Below are 19,223 nucleotides of genomic sequence, written 5' to 3' on the forward strand. Positions count from 1 at the left end.
AATCTAATTTACAAAATTAGGGAATCATTATGGAAATTATTATACAGTCACATGATGGAATGTTAAGTAGTCATTAAATTATATTCATAAAGAGGTTTTAGTGACATGAAAAATCCTCCTGATATTTTAAGTTAAAAAAAAAAGTGTTGTAAAGTTATCCACAAAAAGTGTACGTGTGTATAATTATATATGCATTTATATGTATGGATGTGGAAAATATGTCAAAATATTAATGACTCTGAATGACTAAATTTTGAGTAAGATATTTTCTATCCTTTTGTATGTGTGTATTAGTCATTCAGTCATATCTGACTCTGCGACCCCACGGACTGCAGCCCGCCAGGCTCCTCTGTCCATGGGAATTCTCCAGGCAAGAATACTGGAGTGGATTGCCATTCCCTTCTCCAGAGATATTTTAAGTTTTTTTTTTTTAAATTTAATAATCAATTATTTTAAATATCAAAGAAAATTAAGTAATAATTTGGATTAAAAAGCAAGATATGAGAAGTAAGGGTGGGATAAGGTTACTACAAGGTTCAGTTCAGTTTGGTTCAGTTCAGTCGCTCAGTCGTGTCCGACTCTGCAACCCCATGAATCACAGCACGCCAGGCCTCCCTGTCTATCACCATCTCCCAGAGTTCACTCAGACTCATGTCCATCAAGTCAGTGATGCCATCCAGCCATCTCATCCTCTGTCGTCCCCTTCTCCTCCTGCCCCCAATCCCTCCCAGCATCAGAGTCTTTTCCAATGAGTCAACTCTTCGCATGAGGTGGCCAAAGTATTGGAGTTTCAGCTTTAGCATCATTCCTTCCAAAGAAATCCCAGGGTTGATCTCCTTCAGAATGGACTGGTTGGATCTCCTTGCGGTCCAAGGGACTCTCAAGAGTCTTCTCCAACACCACAGTTCAAAAGCATCAATTCTTCGGCGCTCAGCCTTCTTCACAGTCCAACTCTCATATCCATACATGACCACAGGAAAAACCATAGCCTTGACTAGATGGACCTTAGTCGGCAAAGTAATGTCTCTGCTTTTGAATATACTATCTAGGTCATGAGTTTTACCTATATGCATCATCGCATTGTCTAAAATATACACAAGTAACAATCTGAGAAGAAATTATATATGCTCAACAGCAGGAAGGATCAAGCTACTCAAAGCTGAAGACAAAATTTCTATATAAGTATAAACGCTCAAGACCTTCACCTGAAAAACAAGGCCCTTGATATTAACCTAAAATTAAGGTTTAAATGACCTAGTCTTCGACAGAATCTAGCCTATGACAGCCCTGAAAAGTACCTAAAATTAATGAGATGATGCTTCCATAAATAATGGGGCGAGGTAGTTTCTGGCTTTCCACAGTAACTAATTTAAAACAGTACATAGTGTTGAATTAATGACCCCAAGATACACTGAATTGGAAGTCAGATCTAATTTTAGTATAAAATCACCCTTGACTTTGGCAAAACTAGTACTGTGATAGAAGCTGTTAACATGTCATTATCTGCTGTCCATTGTGGAGCACCAGGACAGGTAGGAAACTTAGAGACTCTAAATCGGTTAAAAAGAAATGACTAAATTATAATCAAAAGTACAAGTTAAATCAAGGTTCATAAGTATAATCCACAAACAGGCCCAGTTAGAGCAATACTGAGCCTTAAAGACCACAGGACTCTTAGGTGAAATTAAGTGACAGTGGCAGACAAGGAAAGATACACCAACTCATGGAACAAAGGTACACTACAAAGAATATGAAGTATTTTTTAAAAAGCTAAGAATTCATCACAAATAATAATTCTGATGAATACAGAACAGTAACTTTTTCCTTTAAAACTCCAAGTGCCAAGTCCTGAGACAGGTACTGTGCCTTAATCATCTACACGTCTAGCAACCAGAAATAAATCTGGTAAAACAAGAGAAAAAATAAATGTGTATTAATGTTCTACAATTCACATGTATAAACATTATGAATAATGGTTATATAGTATGTGACTTCTTATCTTTGTATCTCTTGCATTAGTCATTTTACTGAAGCTCAAAGAAAAAAGAGAATAAAATCATCTGAAGAAATCCTCCTCATATTGTTTTCTCATATAAAGTTTTCAAATTCTAGTGATGTGACCGTTTTCTGTTTACAAATCTGTCTAGGCAATTAGTTTTTAGTAGCTGGGCACATGAAAGACTCTTTAGAAAAACTGAACCCTGGAAAACATTCAATCAATTCCAGTGGTATCGAGCTAAAGCAAAGTGAAAAACAGACACGGTGAAATGCATACATTTTGACATCATATTCACCAAGGTCAAAGCAATTCATACCTAACACATAAAGAGGAAAGACAATTAAAGACAAAATAAAGAGTAGCAGAATTTCTACCACACTATACCTAAAGACACAGAACAGCATGGTTAACTTCTCTAAGAACAAGATCAACAGGTAACAATGATCTTAAGTTAGTTAAGAGCAATGCTCTATTGCTCCAAAGCAAAAAAAAAGAAACATTATACTTTACTTACTGATGAATAATAATGATAATAATGTAATAGTTAACATTTACTGAGGTTTCCTCTATGATCCATTTTAATGTCCCGTTAATGTTCATGACAATCCTATGATGGTAATATTGCTAGCCCCACTTTACAAATGTGAAAGCCAAAGTGTAGAAAAATTAACTAAACCAAGGTCATACAGCTAGCATGTGGCAGAGCCTGGAACACAGACAAGTCTGATTACAGGTCCTCACTTAGCCTTTGGAAGCAAAACATGCCCCATCATTTCTTGTTACACACAACCTTGGCTTTCTGAAATATATGTAATTATGAAGATATCACCGGTCATCCTTAAAGCAAAAAGGGAAAACACACAGTGTAACGTACATGCATGGTAAGTCGCTTCAGTCATGCCCGACTCTTTACTAACCCATGGACTATAGCCCATCAGGCTCCTCTGTCCATGGGATTCTCCAGGCAAGAATATTGGAGTGGGTTCCCATGCCCTCCTCCAGGGGATCTTTCCAACCTAGGGATCAAACCGTGTCTCATGTCTCCTGCTTTGGCAAGCAGGTTCTTTATCGCTAGCGTCACCTGGGAAGCCCATACAGTGTAACAGGGGCTGTCAACTTCTTTTTGATCTCCAAACACTGTCACAACATATTACCCTTCATCACAATCCAGTGAGAAGCTGAAGAGGAAACAGCAACCAGCTAATCCTGATATACCCACCTTAAGAATTCCACAGTATACATACACCTCTTTTTTGTAAGCAACAGTACTTATGGTACCATTCAGATCTTGCTGAGGTTCTTAAAGATCTTTAAATAAAATGTATATTCAAAGATTTTGGCCACATTCCTCTCACACAAGACTCATATTAAAAAAAATCCATCATATACTTCAATAACAACTTATAATAAAGAAAACTGAATTAATAAAAATAACAAAAATGCTATTTTGTCTCAGGTTTAATATTCATTCAGCAATGGCAATGATCTAGTCTCACATTCTACCACCTTGAAGAAATTTAAAGAAGGATTTTTTTAAGAGGACTGCTATAAAATTATCATTGACATTTTAATTAAAAAAAGAAATGTATGTAGAATAAACAGGACGTTTCTTCTAACAGTCTGCAGTGGCTGCACCATTGCTTCTTTGTACAGTCTGGGTAAATTATGCGGGCTCTCACTAGACAGAGCAGCTGTATTTCACTGTCTTCAGTAATGTAATCTACATTTATCATTATTTTAATTAAGCAGATTCTTAATTTGGTACTTTCATCGCAAAGAAAAAATACCTTACTCATTCCTTCTTGGTAGACAGCAGTTTGTCAGTCTTGTAAACCAGAATTTAATTTTAAACATGTTTCCTACTGCAACTGGCCATTTTTAAAAAGAACTACCATATTTGGTTTATTAAGAGCTTGCTCATTTTCAATCTATAGGCTTAAACATTCGTTGCTTCTTTAGAATGATTTAAAAAAATGGTTTTGTAGTTATCAATGTTAACCTAAATTATATACTAAAACCAATATATGCTTTATTATAATATTAAATTTAAGGTTATTCAAAATCAATATGAAGCACAAATAAGAACTTTATAAGAAAAACAGCACTTTACAAAATGTTGAGAAAATTCAATCCAGTAGCTCTTTGAGAAAGATTATGTTTATAATCAGGTTATTTGAAATGCCCAAATATTTAGCTAAATCTGTCACTGGGGAATATAACCACTTTTAATCATTTTGAACACAAGTTTTGAATTTTTAAAAATTCATTTATGATTATTATTTGTAGTTATCACAATTTGACTTTAAAGAATTACAGTTTGACTTTAATAAATTACTCTAGAGGTGTGCTTATTTTAAGTGGTTCACAGAGAAATAGTTACTGTAACATCATGTCACTACATAAAATTGTGTATTTTAGTACATAAATCTTGAATTTTACATATCAATTAAAAAAAAAGGCTTGATGCTAAATTTTTTTTTACTCAGCATACATTAATTGAGCACCTTTTATGTGCCAGGTAAAGAATTAAGTGCTTTATATTCAAACCAAAGTATAACAAAATTTTTGCACAAAAAAGTAGGGTGTGTGTGTGTGTGTCTGTGTGTACACACACACATATACATTTATGGTACAGTGCCAAGTGATTTTTAAAGTTTGTTCTTTCGAAGGGGAGGGTTTTTAGTCCCCCAAGTCCACTTTAACCAGAAAAGCTCCACTTTCATCTATTTTTACACATCTTTTTTGTAGTTGGGTGAAGAGAGCAAAAGCCATTTACTACAAAATAGAATAAGGGCTCTAGACTACCACTAAGAGCACAGGTAAATGAAAAGTATCCTAAATGTTCCCAGGTACACTGAATGGAAACAATAAAAGATTCCTTTTTTTGAGTTTCATTTATCATCAGCTTTCTCATGTTGTCAATATCGATTTGTGGGTAAATATCTACTAAAGTAAAGTTTATAAACATGGTCTGTTTAAGAAATTTGGGGATGAGGTCTGCAGGGAATTGAAAGTTAATGCACATCTCACTTTGTCAGTCCACATTACCAAGGAATACTATGCCAACTTTCAGATTCACATAAATCATAAGTTATGAGATCAGAACTTTTAAAGAAATCTATAGTACATTAAATGTGTTCTAGATTTATACTAAAATTTCTCCAGGTAAGACAATACCACTTACCTTCACACTGGGATATTTGGATTATGGTTACCATCTGAGCACGTACAATGCCTTGTCCAATTAATATACATTATCTCTCACCCCTTACAAAATCCTCAAAAGATAAACTATTTCACTCCCATTTGGCAGATGAGAAAGCAGGCTCAGAGGTTAAGAAATGTGTTCAATATTATATAGTAAATATAGGAGAAGCTATGATTTGGGTCCATGCTTTTTTAATTAAAACACTTTCAAAAGTTAAACTTTGCACATGTAATTTTTCTCTTCTAATCACAGCTAAATATGATACCTTCTTTTACTATCATTTAATAGCTTTAAGTAAAGTTGTTTTACAACAAAAAATTTAGCTATCAACCTATATGATCAAATAGGTAACCAAAAAAGAGAAAGGAAAATCTAAAATTTAAATTAATGCTAATGAATGAAAAATAATTTAGTCATTGTATAACTCCTTTAACTTGAATTTAAATAATGTCATGTATAAAGCCTGGGTAATCCAGTTCTGGAATAAGTAAAAGTTAAGTTCTAGGCAGCCCACTCAGGCTCTAATTAAATAGAAGAAATGAGTAGAAAGAAACTATATTATTTTCTAAAATACTCTTATTGGAACTCAACTTCAAAAAGATATTTCATGAAGAGATAGTACAGCTTGTAAGATTCCTTCTATCTCAGATTACTCTGATGAATGTCTGATAAAACTTGATATTTACCACTGGGTAACAACAAAAGGTAGCCAATAATTCTAAATGAAAACTCAGAATGGTTTTTGGTTTCCTTTGTTTAAAGTAAAGCCGCTAGTGAAAAACAAGAATGTCTGCTTAGGAAAAAGGAGTCTCCTGTCTGAGCAAAAATTAAATTTAAATATCCTGCTTCTTACCTGAATATTCTAAATCATCTACATTTCTCTACTGTTCACTAGAAGACTACAGAGGGCACTGTTGCATCAGCTTTGAAGCTCTACAACGGAATCCGAGAAAAAACGTCTACAATATGTAATTTCTTTAAAGGGTCAAATGCATGGAAATCTACTAAGCCTAAAAAAGGGAAAAGGCCAAAATGTATGTTTTTCTAAAATACGCTAGACTTCAATGGGGCAAAAAACTTAACAAAAACAACTGTCAAATTGAGAACACCACATTGCACACATTTTGCATTTCCCTTTGTAGTGCTTTCATGAGAAAGGTAACTAATCATGGCACCTCCTTATCCAATGGAAACAGCACCCCACTGCAAAGTCCTCCTCACAATCAATAGGAAAATGAATGTGCCACCTCATGCAATCCTTCCATAATTCTATCAACAGAAAGAATGCAGTCTGTTTGCATACTTTTGTCTAAAAGGCCACTTCCATTTGTCGCCTCTTTGGGAAAAATGATAGGTACAGATCAATCACTCTCACATGAAAGTAAACACACTGCAAAAACAAAACAAACAAACAAAAGGATAAAAATTGAAATCCTCACCTTTTTAAAATGAAATTCTACTATATGTAAAAACTCCAAGAAAAATAGAAAAAACAAGTTTTTACTCAGAGACAGGAATTTTGTTGCTGTTATGCAACAGTTCTGGCATATAAAAGAAAGGTTATATACAACAATATTTACTAATCTTATAATTACATATGGACAACATTCACTTAAACTTCCAAGTATTTTCTGCCCTGTCACATCACTCCTGTTATAATTCTTTGAAACTAAATTCAATTAAGTACAGGGCCAAAGATCTCTTTAAATACATATGTTTGCAATGTATTACAATAAGACTAGTATATAAAATACTAGTATATAAAATACAAAGATTCTTATTATACTACCACCTAAACTTTTCCACTTGTTTATTCACCAAAAATTAAAATTTTTGACAATATGAATAGTATAAAAGGGAAAGGGAAATCAAATAATTTTATTTTGGTAATTTAAAAATAATGTCCTGAATTGCTGAACCTCTGTAGAAATACTAACATTAGCTGTAAGAATTAAAACATCATGACCAGGCAACTACAGATAACATGTAAAATGAGAAATGCATTAATGCACATCAGGTCACAACATCACATCAGAAGTTAGATGAATCAACATTAATAAAAGTATCATCATAAAACCAAGGTCTTGGAATTCTCTGGCAGTCCAGTGGTTAGGACTCCTTGCTTTCACTGCCAAAGCCAAGAGCCCAGGTTCAATCCCTGGTTGGGGTACTAAGATCCCACAAGTTGCACAGTGCAACCAAAATAATAATAATAATAATAATAAAATAAAACTAAGGCTTCAAATTAAGAATTCCAAATTCCCTAGAAAAACAGTATACAGCTCATTTTGTCACTCTCAAAATTCCAGAGAGATTAGCACTTTCTCTGAAATCAACGTGCAGAACTGTGAAAGTGTTACAAATTCTTTAATAATATGTCAACCTACTCATAAATCAAAAAGAGGGGAAGGGGCTTCAGATGGTATGTTAGGTTTAATTTTATTTCAAAAGCTCCAATTTAACAAGTTATTTTCTGCCAATAAAAGTCAGAAGTAAAGCATTATTAAAGTGGCCAGTACTGACTCTAAAGCTTTAACTTTATTAACTTAACCAAAATGCTACTTGAGTATTGCTCCCTTAAATTATTAATTTATGAGTTTTGCTTAGTCTCCTCCTGAGGCAAGGCAGTTTATAGGTATGCTGAGTGCATGTAAATAAACAGAAAGCTTCTATAATAGTCTAATGATACACTAAACATAATAAAACAACCTTTTTTAATCAACACTGAACACTTAATCAATCCTATGAACTAAGTTTATACAAATGGGCCATGTAATTTTAAGAAACTGTACAATCTCTAGGAAGTAAATGTATAAAACCAGAAAAATTAAATACAAGCCCATGGCTTCTCACTGATCTGATAAAATGCATTCAGTACAATCAAAGTGGAGCTGTGATTATGAAGAGTATACCACATGCAATGTCAAAGAAATCTAAGAAATGTCGTGAACTGTGAGCAAAATTGGGATATTGCTCTCCGTCTACCACAAAGATGATTGCAAAAAAGGAAAACAGGTAATGTCTTTAGTATTAAGGATATTTAGGTAGATATTTTAGTTTCCTATTATAAAAAGAAATGTAGCATATTAAAATCAATTTTGTTTAACTTGAATTTATGCAAAGCTTGATTGTGAGCAATAGCTGCTAAAAGGATGCAGCATTGTTGATTCATATACAAGCATTTTACTTAACTACATTGGATAATAGCAGTGCTTCTAAAGGAGTATAAAAAGCAAAGTGATTAGCAGTCATTACTGTTAATTAGTGCTCACATTACATTCCTTGGGATGAATCTCCTTTAACTTGTATACATGGAAAGTTTATTTTTGAAGGACTGCCAAACCTTGCCTAGGTAAGTAGTGGAATAAGCCGTCAACTACCAGTAAGCAAAATAAAAAACAGGGACAGATCAGTATCCAATTAGTATGTCTAAGTTTTTAAACAGGAAAAGGGCTGAGGGGAATGAGTAAAACTGGAAACTCATACTTCACATTCTGCAATCTCACTGATAAAAGGAGGAAATGTGTGTTTATCAAACTTGCTGTGAGCACACAGTTCATTGGGAGTCCTGTAAACAATCGCCTGGCTGCCCGCTTCCAAATGCATGTGAAAATCTTGGAGATTCAGAGCATCATATTCAGCAAGCAAGGTCATGCAAGTAATGCCCTGGAAATGGGAAATTAGGAAAACGTGGCAATCAGAGGATTCTGGCTGACCAGAAAAAGCCCGGGGGCTGGCTCACCATCCTGCACCACCAGTCAGGCTGTCTCTGCCTATTTAGTATTAACACAACAGCGCTGCAAATGAATGAAAAGAACTCCACACACCTAACTGGGACATTGGCTTTCTTGTTTAGAAAAGGATAGGCATTTGTCACAGAAGGAAAAAAAAAACAACCTCACACATAGCTTTCAAGAACCAGCTGTAAAAGAAAAGAAAACAGGCTCCTGGTGAAGCTTCAGAATAGGGCCTGGGGAATGGGGACATCCTGTTGATTATCAGGTATCCTTCACTCCTATACTATTCTGTGCATTTTAAGCTGGACGCTACATCTTCAACAAAAAAGCTTCAAAAGCAATACATGCTCATTAGAAGGAAAGAATCAAAAATTCAAATGAGCAAAAATTATATAAATGCTCTTAATACTTTCTACAGACTTAAAATTTATCTTTCAGATCTTTTTCTATGCATGTATTTGTACAAATACTTCTAAAAAATGTAATTATACCAAAAAGAGTATTTGGTAATCCATTTCCTTCTCTTCATAATAGACTTCCCTGGTGGCTCAGATGGTAAAGCGTCTGTCTACAATGCAGGAGAGCTGGGTTCGATCCCTGGGTCAGGAAGTTCCCTGGAGAAGGAAAAGACAACCCACTCCAGCACTCTTGCCTAGAAAATCCCATGGATGGAGGAGCCTGGTGTCCATGGGGTCCCAAAGAGTTGGACACAATTGAGCGACTTCACTTTCACTTTCTCTTCATAATACATATAAATGTATTTGTGTAACTTAATTTTTGATCTATACATTATTCCATTGTGTGGATAAATCATAATTTAGTTTGCCAGTCATTTCTAAATCTTTGAGTCAACTTAATATATCCTCAAAAGTGGAAGGGCTGGATAAAGACATGCTGTATTTTTTGTTTTCTGATGAGTTCTCCCAAATTACCTTCAAAAAGGCTGAACCAACTTATAGGACTACCTGTAGCACATAATAGTACTCACTTCTTCAAAATCAATATAATTTCTTAATCCTGCCCAAATGATGGGCTTCCCAGGTGGAGATAGTGGTAAAGAACCCACCTGCCAATGCAAGAGACATAAGAGACACAGGTTCGATCCCTGGGTTGGGAAGATCCCCTAGAGGAGGGCATGCAACCCATTTCAGCATTTGTCCTGGGATAATCCCATGGAAGAGAAGGCTGGCAGGCTACAGCCAGAGGGTCACAATGAGTCTGACACCACTGAAGCAACTTAGCACGCTCACATACCCAAGTGATAGCTGCAGTTTGGGATTACTGAGATTGAACACTGGCAACTTCAATTTCTTTCTCTATGAAAAATGCCTGTTCATATCCTCAGCCCATTTCTCTATCTGGAGGCCAACTTTTAAACATCCAAAAAAATAGTGATGAAAAGACCACATCAAATGCTGCTTTAGGGGATCACCAAAAAGAGATTATTTTAAAGAGGAGATGGTAACCGTATGAACACTAAAAGACACTGTTAGGATTAGTAACTGAGCATGTAATTATTTTACATTATATTATAGAAGGCTTCCCAATCCACTTAAAAAGAAAAATTAGGAACTGAACTGGTTTTGCAAATATTAATTTAGTGAAACTATCTTTGCTTTCTGTAAATGTAAATGCTATTATGCCAAAACAGCATCATCTGCAATGTCCTGGAGCTATCTTTCTTCTTTTCTGTTCTTCCAATAAACCATTTGAACACACAAAAATTTCAAAGTACATTATTAGCTACTTTGATAAGTCAAGGAAGGAAGCTATAACTATAAATTATAGACATATCCCTCATGCTACTATCTTGTATCAAGGACTAAATTAAAATGTGTCATTCTTGAGAATAATACTAAGTATAAGGGGAAAAAAAAGTCCTCCTTCCCTAAAAAATCCATTCCATTTAAGGCCTTTTCTCACAGGATCAAGAAACTGACCAAGCAGCCAAATATACCAATTCCTAATTCATCTGCAGTCAAGTTTAGATTAGAATGTAATTTCAAGCTCTAGATCATGTTTTGTCTTCTTCAGACAAATAGCCTAAAAACTTGATGCTTTTGAACTGTCGTGCTAGAGAGTCTTGAGAGTCCCTTGAACTGCAAGGAGATCCAACCACTCCATCCTAAAGGAAATCAATCTTGAATACTCACGAAAGGACTGATGCTAAAGCTGAATACTTTGGCCAATATTTTGGCCACGTGATGAGAAGAAACAACACATTGGAAAAGACCCTGACGCTGGGAAAGATTGAAGACAGGAGGAGAAGGGGGTGACAGAGGGTGAGATTGTTGGATGGCATCATCGACTCAATGGACATGAGTCTGAGCAAGCTCCAGAAGATAGTGAAGGACAAGGAAGCGAAGCCTGGCATGCTGCAGTCCATGGGGTTGCAAAGAGTCAGAAATGACTGAGCAACTGAACAACAAGATCAGTGCTTCTCCAACTGTGTTAAAGATAACTTTAAGAAAAAAAAAAATGCAAACCTCCAAAGACCATAACTTTTGCAAAATACAATTAAAATGAATTACTAAAAAAATTTTAAAAGCTACAAGGCCAAATTATCATTATTAGGATCAAGAAATATAAAATTACTCTCAAATAACTATAAAAGTTTCTAAATACTTACTTTCAATTTCTATAAATAGCTGACCTTAAACCAATGGAAAACACTTCTTGGACTAGCACCAGCCCCTAGACCAAACTTGAGTAGCAATAATCTAAAGCTATTCTGAAAGCTTTGAAATGAGATGAGATCACAGATATAGCATTTTAATCCATGATTTAAAAATTTCCTCTCCTTAGTCAAATCACATCTGTCACTCTGTCTCACTGTTCATTCATACATGCCTTATTGGTCTATATATGTATATATATGTACTGTTATATGGTAATATCTGCATGAGTTAACACATATGTATTGCTGGGAGACAACAGAACACAGAGATTAAAAGTGCATGTTCTACTTTCTAGCTATATAACCTTGGATAAGTTATTTGTCCTGTATTTCAATGACTTATCTGCAAAGCAGGGATAATAAACAGGGCTGAGGTAAAAATAAATTAAAATATAATGTGTAGAGATTAGGGCAGGGCCTGGCAGGTAGTCCTCCATGAACAATAGCAATTATAATTACAAAAATAACAGAAAAAAACAAAACAAAACAAAACATGGTTCAGCACTAATAATCAATACAGAGAGGAAACTAAAATGAGTTGCATGATTTAGTGTTCATACAATAAAAACTAATAGTTGGAGTAAGGCAAACTGATATAAAGACTAAGTCCGGAAAGAAATTTCACCCTTGGATTGTTATAAAGTTGCATATGTAATATGGGAAAAATCTTCAACGGCATCCCCAGGGAAAATATATAATGAAAAATTCTGTGTATTTCTTATGGACAGGGCACCATGATGAGCATTACAGAGTATCCAAAATGGAAAAACACAAAGTCATGCCTTCAAGAGGTTATACACTAGCAAAGAAGATATAATATATTAGCAAATAAGGGTGCAAACAAAGCATAATGTAATGAAAACCCAAAACAGTAACACAACAGAAATTCAGAAGAAGAAACTTATACTTGAGGAAATCAGGAACACTGCATTTGTATCCTTGTCCTTTTCTCCTTCAACGGAAAATCCAAAGGCCTATTAAGAACCATCCTGAAAACACACAGGACCCAAGTCTATTGGTCCTTCTCTGGTCATCTTCCTTTCTTACATGAAATAATAAGATAGCATTTTTCACTCTATTATCTTTCAGTTCAGTTCAGTCATTCACTCATGTATGACTCTGTGACCCCATAGAATGCAGCACACCACACTTCCCTGTCCATCACCAACTCCCAGAGCTTCCTCAAACTCATGTCCATTAAGTCAGTGTTGCCATCCAACCATCTCATTCTCAGTCATCCCCCTCTTCTCCTGCCTTCAGTCTTTCCCAGCATGAGGGTCTTTTCAAATGAGTCAGTTCTTCCCACCAGGTGGCCAAAGTACTGGAGCTTCAGCTAAGATCAGTCCTTTCAATGAATATTCAGGACTGATTTCCTTTAGAGTTAACTGGTTGGATCACCTCGCTGTCCAAGGGACTCTCAAGAGTCTTCTCCAACGCCACAGTTCAAAAGCATGAAATCTTCAGCACTCAGCTTTCTTTACTGTCCAACTCTCACATCCATATGTAACTACTGGAAAAACCATAGCTTTGACTAGACGGACCTTTGTTGGTGAAGTAATGCCTCTGCTTTTTAATATGCTGTCTAAGTTTATCATAGCTTTTCTTCCAAGGAGCAAGTGTCTTTAAATTTCATGGCTGTAGTCACCATATGCAGTGATTTTTGGAGCCTGAGAAAATAAAGTCTCTCACTGTTTCCATTGTTTCCCCAGCTATTTGCCATGAAGTGACGGGACAGGATGCCAATATTTTAGTTTTTTGAATGATGAATTTTAAGCTTTTCATTCTCCTCTTTCAGAATAATCAAGAGCTCTTCAGTTCCTCTTCACTTTCTGCCATAACGGTGGTGTCATCTGCATATCTGAGGTATTTGATATTTTTCCTGGCAATCTTGATTCCAGCTTGTGTTTCATCCAGCCTGGCATTTCGCAGGATGTACTGCGCATAGAAGTTAAATAGGCAGGTGGTGAAATATAAGCAGGGTGGTGAAATATAAGCAGGGTGGATAAATAAGTTAAATATATGGCCTTGACGTACTCCTTTCCTAATTTGGAACCTGTCTGTTGTTCCATGTCCAGTTCTTACTGTTGCTTCTTGACCTGCACACAGATTTCTCAGGCGGCAAGTAAGGTGGTCTGGTATTCCCATCTCTTAAAGAATTTTCCACAGTTTTCTGTGATCTACACAGTCAAAGGCTTTGGTATAGTCAATAAAGCAGAAGTAGATGTTTTTTCTGGAATTCTCTCGCTTTTTTGATGATCCAACGGATGTTGGCAATTTGATCTCTGGTTCCTCTGGCTTTTCTAAATCCAGCTTCAATATCTGGAAGTTCTTGATTCATGTACTGTTGAAGCCTTACTTGGAGAATTTTGAGCAATATTTTGCTAGTGTGTAAGATGAGTGCAATTGTGTGGTAGTTTGAGCATTCTTTGGCATTGCCTTTCTTTGGGATTGGAATGAAAACTGACCTTTTCCAGTCCTGTGGCCACTGTTGAGTTTTCCAAATTTGCTGGCTTATTGAGTGTGGCATTTTCACAGCATCATCTTTTAGGATCTGAAATAGCTCAGTTGAATTCTATCACCTCCACCTTTGTTCATAATACTTCCTAAGGCCCACTGGACTTCACATTCCAGGATGTCTGGCTCTAGGTGAGTGATCACACCATCGTGGTTATCTGGATCATGAAGATCTTTTTGGTATAGTTCTTCTGCTACCTTTTCTTAATCTCTTCTGCTTTTGTTAGGTCCATACTGTTTCTGTCCTTTATTATATCCATCTTTGCATGAAATGGTGCTTTTTATTGTTTTCCTCTATTTCTTTGCATTAATCACTGAGGAAGGCTTTCTTATCTCTCCTTGCTATTCTTTGGAACTCTGCATTCAGATGGGTACCTCTTTCCTTTTTCCTTTGCCTTTTGTGTCTCTTCTTTTCTCAGCTATTTATAAGGCCTCCTCAGACAACCATTTTGCCTTTTTGCATTTGCTTTTCTTGAGAATAGTCTTGATCACTGCCTCCTGTACAATGTCATGTATCTCTGTCCATAGTTCTTCAGGCACTCTGTCTATGAGATCTAATCCCTTGAATCTATTTCTCACTTGCACATTATAATCCTAAGGGATTTGATTTAGGTCATACCTGAATGGTCTAGTTGTTTTCCCTATTTTCTTCAATTTAAGTCTGAATTTGGTAATAAGGAGTTCATGATCTGAGCCACAGTCAGCTCCCGGTCTTGTTTTTTGCTGACTGTATAGATCTTCTCCATCTTTGGCTGCAAAGAATATAAGCAATCTCATTTCGGACCATCTGGTGATGTCCATATGTACAGTCTTCTCTTGTGTTGTTGGAAGAGGGTGTTTGCTATGATCAGTGCATTCTCTTGGCAAAACTCTGCTAGCTTTTGCCCTGCTTTGTTTTGTACTCCAAGGCCAAACTTGTCTGTCACTCCAGGTATCTCTTGACTTCTTACTCTTGCATTCCAGTCCCCTATGATGAAAAGAACATCTTTTTTGATGTTAGTTCCAGAAGGTCTTTTAGGTTTTCATAGAACCATTCAACTTCAGCTTCTTCAGCATTAGTGTTTGGGGCATAGACTTGGATTACTATGATACTGAATGGTTTGCCTTCGAAATGAACAGAGATCATTATGTCATTTTTAAGACTGCACCCAAATACTGCATTTCGGACTCTTTTGCTGACTACTAGGGCTACTCCATTTCTTCTAAGGGATTCTTGCCCACAGTAGTAGATATAATAGTCATCCGAATTAAATTCAGATTATCTTTGAGATTTTATTATCTTTGAGATCTTAATATCTTTCTTGAGAGATGCTGGACATTCACATCTGCTTTCAGGTACACTAACTCCATGCTACTTTCCTCATTGCTTTTTGGAAGCCATAGAAGCCCCTTCTGACTTCATAGCACATAGCATATTATAGGCTTAGTGGACAATAGATTCCTAACTTGAATAATAATGGCTACAAGTAGCCAAGTAGCCTAGGCTACAAGGCTTTCTGAAATTGATAGTTTAAACAGTAATACTCAAACTTTAAAAAAAGAACAGATCATTTTGGGACTATAATAAAAATTTAGACTTCTCATTATAAAAATTTATATTCACAAAAGAACTTCACAAAAATTTCAGGGTTCAAAAACACTTCTCCCCTCTAGGTTAAGAAAGCCTGTCTTAAAATATCACATTAGCCTGCACTGAACTCCACTAGACTGACTCTTATTAGCTTCCTGTGATCAAGTCCAAACTATACGATCAGTAAAAATCAGTAAAACTTGTGTGAGGTTTAAGGAAGTCACAAAAATGACTGTGAGACAAATAAACATTATTAAAGGGGTGAAATTGTGAAAGGCTCAAAAGGGAAGGCCATGGGGTATGTACCAAGTGACAATGACTCCTCCTCCTCTCTGGTAACCTTGCAAAATTACTACACAGAAAGGAATTCACAAGGGAACTTGTTTTATAACAGACCACTGACCATTTCAATTGCCCTGGAACCAATCTTATAATAGGTAGCAAAGAATTTTGCACACAGAACAACTTCTGATTTGTCTCTATTTGTATAGAAATATAAGGATCAATATTAGCTAAAGTAAGTCTAATTAAACAACTGCTCATTGAGCACCTACTCTGTGCAAGTACACAAAATGATCACATGCTTCAGCACTGTAGATTCTATGAGCAACGGTGGGATAATTCTGCTGGCAGTAAAAGATAACTGCTCTTATAAACAGGAGTATGCATAACGGTTATATTTTAATGCCTCTGCCTTGTTTTAGAGCCATTTAAAAAATCTCTTAATTCTTTATATACTGTCTCAAAAGTTGAAAATTCTCTAAATTTAGTTAATGTAACTTTCAATTAAAGTTTTTGCTTGAGGCTTTTTACAAATGAGTTAATAGAAAATATACTGACTCAATTTTAAAAATAAGCATAGAGTTAAACCCTAAAAGAACATGCCAAAACAAATTTTAATGGAAAAAAAAAGCATCTAGCAATAAGATCTTTGGGTTGCTTCTTTATCTTCTTTTGAAACAATGCATGCCTCTGTTTACCTATATAAGAAACTGGATAGGAAACATTAATTCTACACATCTTTTGGAACATTGTACTACTGGACTAAAAGAGTCTTAAAAAAAACTCTGGAGGGCCAAAAATTATAGGCAACAAATGTAGAAGAATAAATTCAATCCAATATATAATATAAATTTGCCCCCATTAAAACCTCTTTCACAATTTGAACGATTACCTCTCTTTTTCTTCTCTGCATTAACATACTAATAAAGTCAAGAGGAATTACACTCATCTCAATGGCAACTTGAAGCCACTACTTAATATTAATATACTAATGGAAATTTGTATGCAATAAAAAAATTGATTTTATTTAGTTTTACTAGAGTATTTGGGAAGCTAGGGAGTAAAGACGAAAGAAAATCTGAGACTGACATAAAATTGGCAGGTTTTAAAAAAACTAAATTATACAACATCTTTTATTCTAGAAACCTAAAGAGGCTCTCATATATTTTCTCATTTATTCTCAAAACAAATAAAAAGGATAGAAGGAAGCTATATACAATTTTACAGACAGAAAAAGTGAATTCCAGACAGTAGTTGAACATAATGCCTGTACAGTCCAAGGAGTGTGTAGGGTTTCATAAAAAATAAAAAAGAACAAAATACAATCCTTGCCCCTTGAAGTAATCATAACTTTTGAACAAAAACCCACTACAGAAACAAAACACACAAGAAACAAAGCCAGTAGTTCTGGATATTAAGATAGATTAAGTACTATAAGAGAAGTACAATGTTGCATGAAAGTCTCAGAGAAGAAGATAGTATACTCAAGCGGGGCATTTCAAGGAAGGAATCAGGGAGCTGCCGTGTAAAAGAATGAAACGGAGAAGAAAATTATTTCTGAATAATACATAGCACTAGGCAGGAAAGACAAGGACTATGTGGGGAAGAAAGAGTCCTGACAACAGTCTAGTGCAGGTGAGACATAGGTTCTATGTGGGGGAATACTGGGAAAATGTGAAAGAGAAGATGAAGTAATATTGCAGAGAACCTGGGGGTCAGCGGAAAAGATTTCTGATGAAGAGAAAAATGTGCCTGGATCTATGCTCTAGAAAAAGTAACCTGGCAGGAGTTTCCAGGAGACATTATGGAGTGTGAAAGACTGGAGAAAGACCATGGTAATTTGAATCCCACCTACATACATTACTATTATGTCAAAACATTAGTACTGTACATTGCACTCCCCTGTAGGTACTTTATTATTTATTTAAAGTCACGAAATAGGATAGAATATTTCAGTAGCTGTGTACTACATACAACTCTATGAAGAAAATGTAAAAGGACCAACAAGACAAACATTTATTAAGAGGTAATCTTGATTAAATTAACCCAGATGGATATGAAGTATCTTCTATACCATCCTATACAGATTAAAGAGATGACAAAGTTAGGGTGCTGCAAATTGAGGATCACAGTATTTGTAATAGACAGCTACCATAATTCACTTTGATCATCAACACTGCCCAGGGAAAGCTGAGTAGATCAGCCATGTAACTGTCAGTTACTAAGGCACCTTACATAGACTCCTTGTTCCCTTTTATTTCAATACTACCATCAAGCCTTATCAACCTACCTCTTCAGTGTCCCCTCTTCAACTCTCTCACTTGTATTCCCCCAGTTATGCGCTCAGAACCTTTCAGCTAACCAAGTATCTGAGTTTTCAGTTTGAACCCTCATCTCCAGTCCACAGGGTCTCAAACAGTCAGACATGGCTAAGCAACTGAACAACAACATCCCACTTCTTAACATTATTAGTGGTTCAAACTAATGTCCTTGAAGCTTCCTTCAGCCATATATTTCTACGTCATTTCTTTTGCAAAATCCTTCAAGGTGGTGGCTTTCAAACTTGTTTAACTGCAACAACTTTTTAACAGTAAGAAACATATATATATATAAAATGTTAACAGCTTAACATGCACATCACACATGTGTATACACACACATATGTTTCAGAAAATAATAAATAACCTTACCATGTACAATGGATTTTTATATTTTCTATCTTATTGTAGGTTCTTTCACTTAAAGGAAAAAATGTGGCCGCTAAATTCAGTTTGGAAAATATCGCCTTGGGTCTCTTCACTGCCTGAACTTGGTCTGAAATGTAAGGCACTCTTCTTGGCAGCTTTAATCTACCTTTCCAGACTTATTCCCACTACTCCTTAAAATTGAGCTTTAGCCAAACTGAACTACTATTTCCCTAATATATCTTACCATTTCCTGCTTCCATGACTGTGGCTAAACTAAGCTCTTAATTTGCAACATTCTCTTAGGCATATTCCATGCTTGCCTTTGTCAAAATTGAAACAACCTTTAAGGATATCCTAGTGGATATCCTAGCCACAGGCTTCCTAGTGGCTCAGAGGGTAAAGCGTCTGCCTGCAGTGCAGGAGACCTGGGTTCGATCCCTGGGTTGGGAAGATCTCCTGGAGAAGGAAATGGCAACCCATTCCAGTTCTCTTGCCTGGAAAATCCCATGGACGGCGAAGCCTGGTAGACTACCTGATGGAGTCGCAAAG

At 35.8% G+C, this 19,223-nt stretch overlaps 1 protein-coding gene across 2 annotated transcripts in view; it reads right to left on the reverse strand.

Annotated features, from left to right (window-relative positions):
- Positions 1 to 19,223, reverse strand: part of DPH6 (diphthamine biosynthesis 6) — a 192,586-nt gene that overhangs the window by 151,017 nt on the left and 22,346 nt on the right. Inside the window, exon 4 of one of the 2 annotated variants that reach the window (XM_060419043.1) lies at positions 8,669 to 8,873. The exons of the other annotated variant lie outside the window; for it this stretch is intronic. Coding sequence (XP_060275026.1) covers positions 8,688 to 8,873 — 186 coding nt within the window. The 3' untranslated portion in view covers positions 8,669 to 8,687. Of the gene's footprint in view, positions 1 to 8,668; positions 8,874 to 19,223 lie in introns of those variants that run through there. 2 annotated transcript variants of the gene reach the window in all.

This window comes from Ovis aries, chromosome 7, assembly GCF_016772045.2.
Source record: "Ovis aries strain OAR_USU_Benz2616 breed Rambouillet chromosome 7, ARS-UI_Ramb_v3.0, whole genome shotgun sequence".
Classification (NCBI taxonomy): Eukaryota; Metazoa; Chordata; class Mammalia; order Artiodactyla; family Bovidae; genus Ovis; species Ovis aries.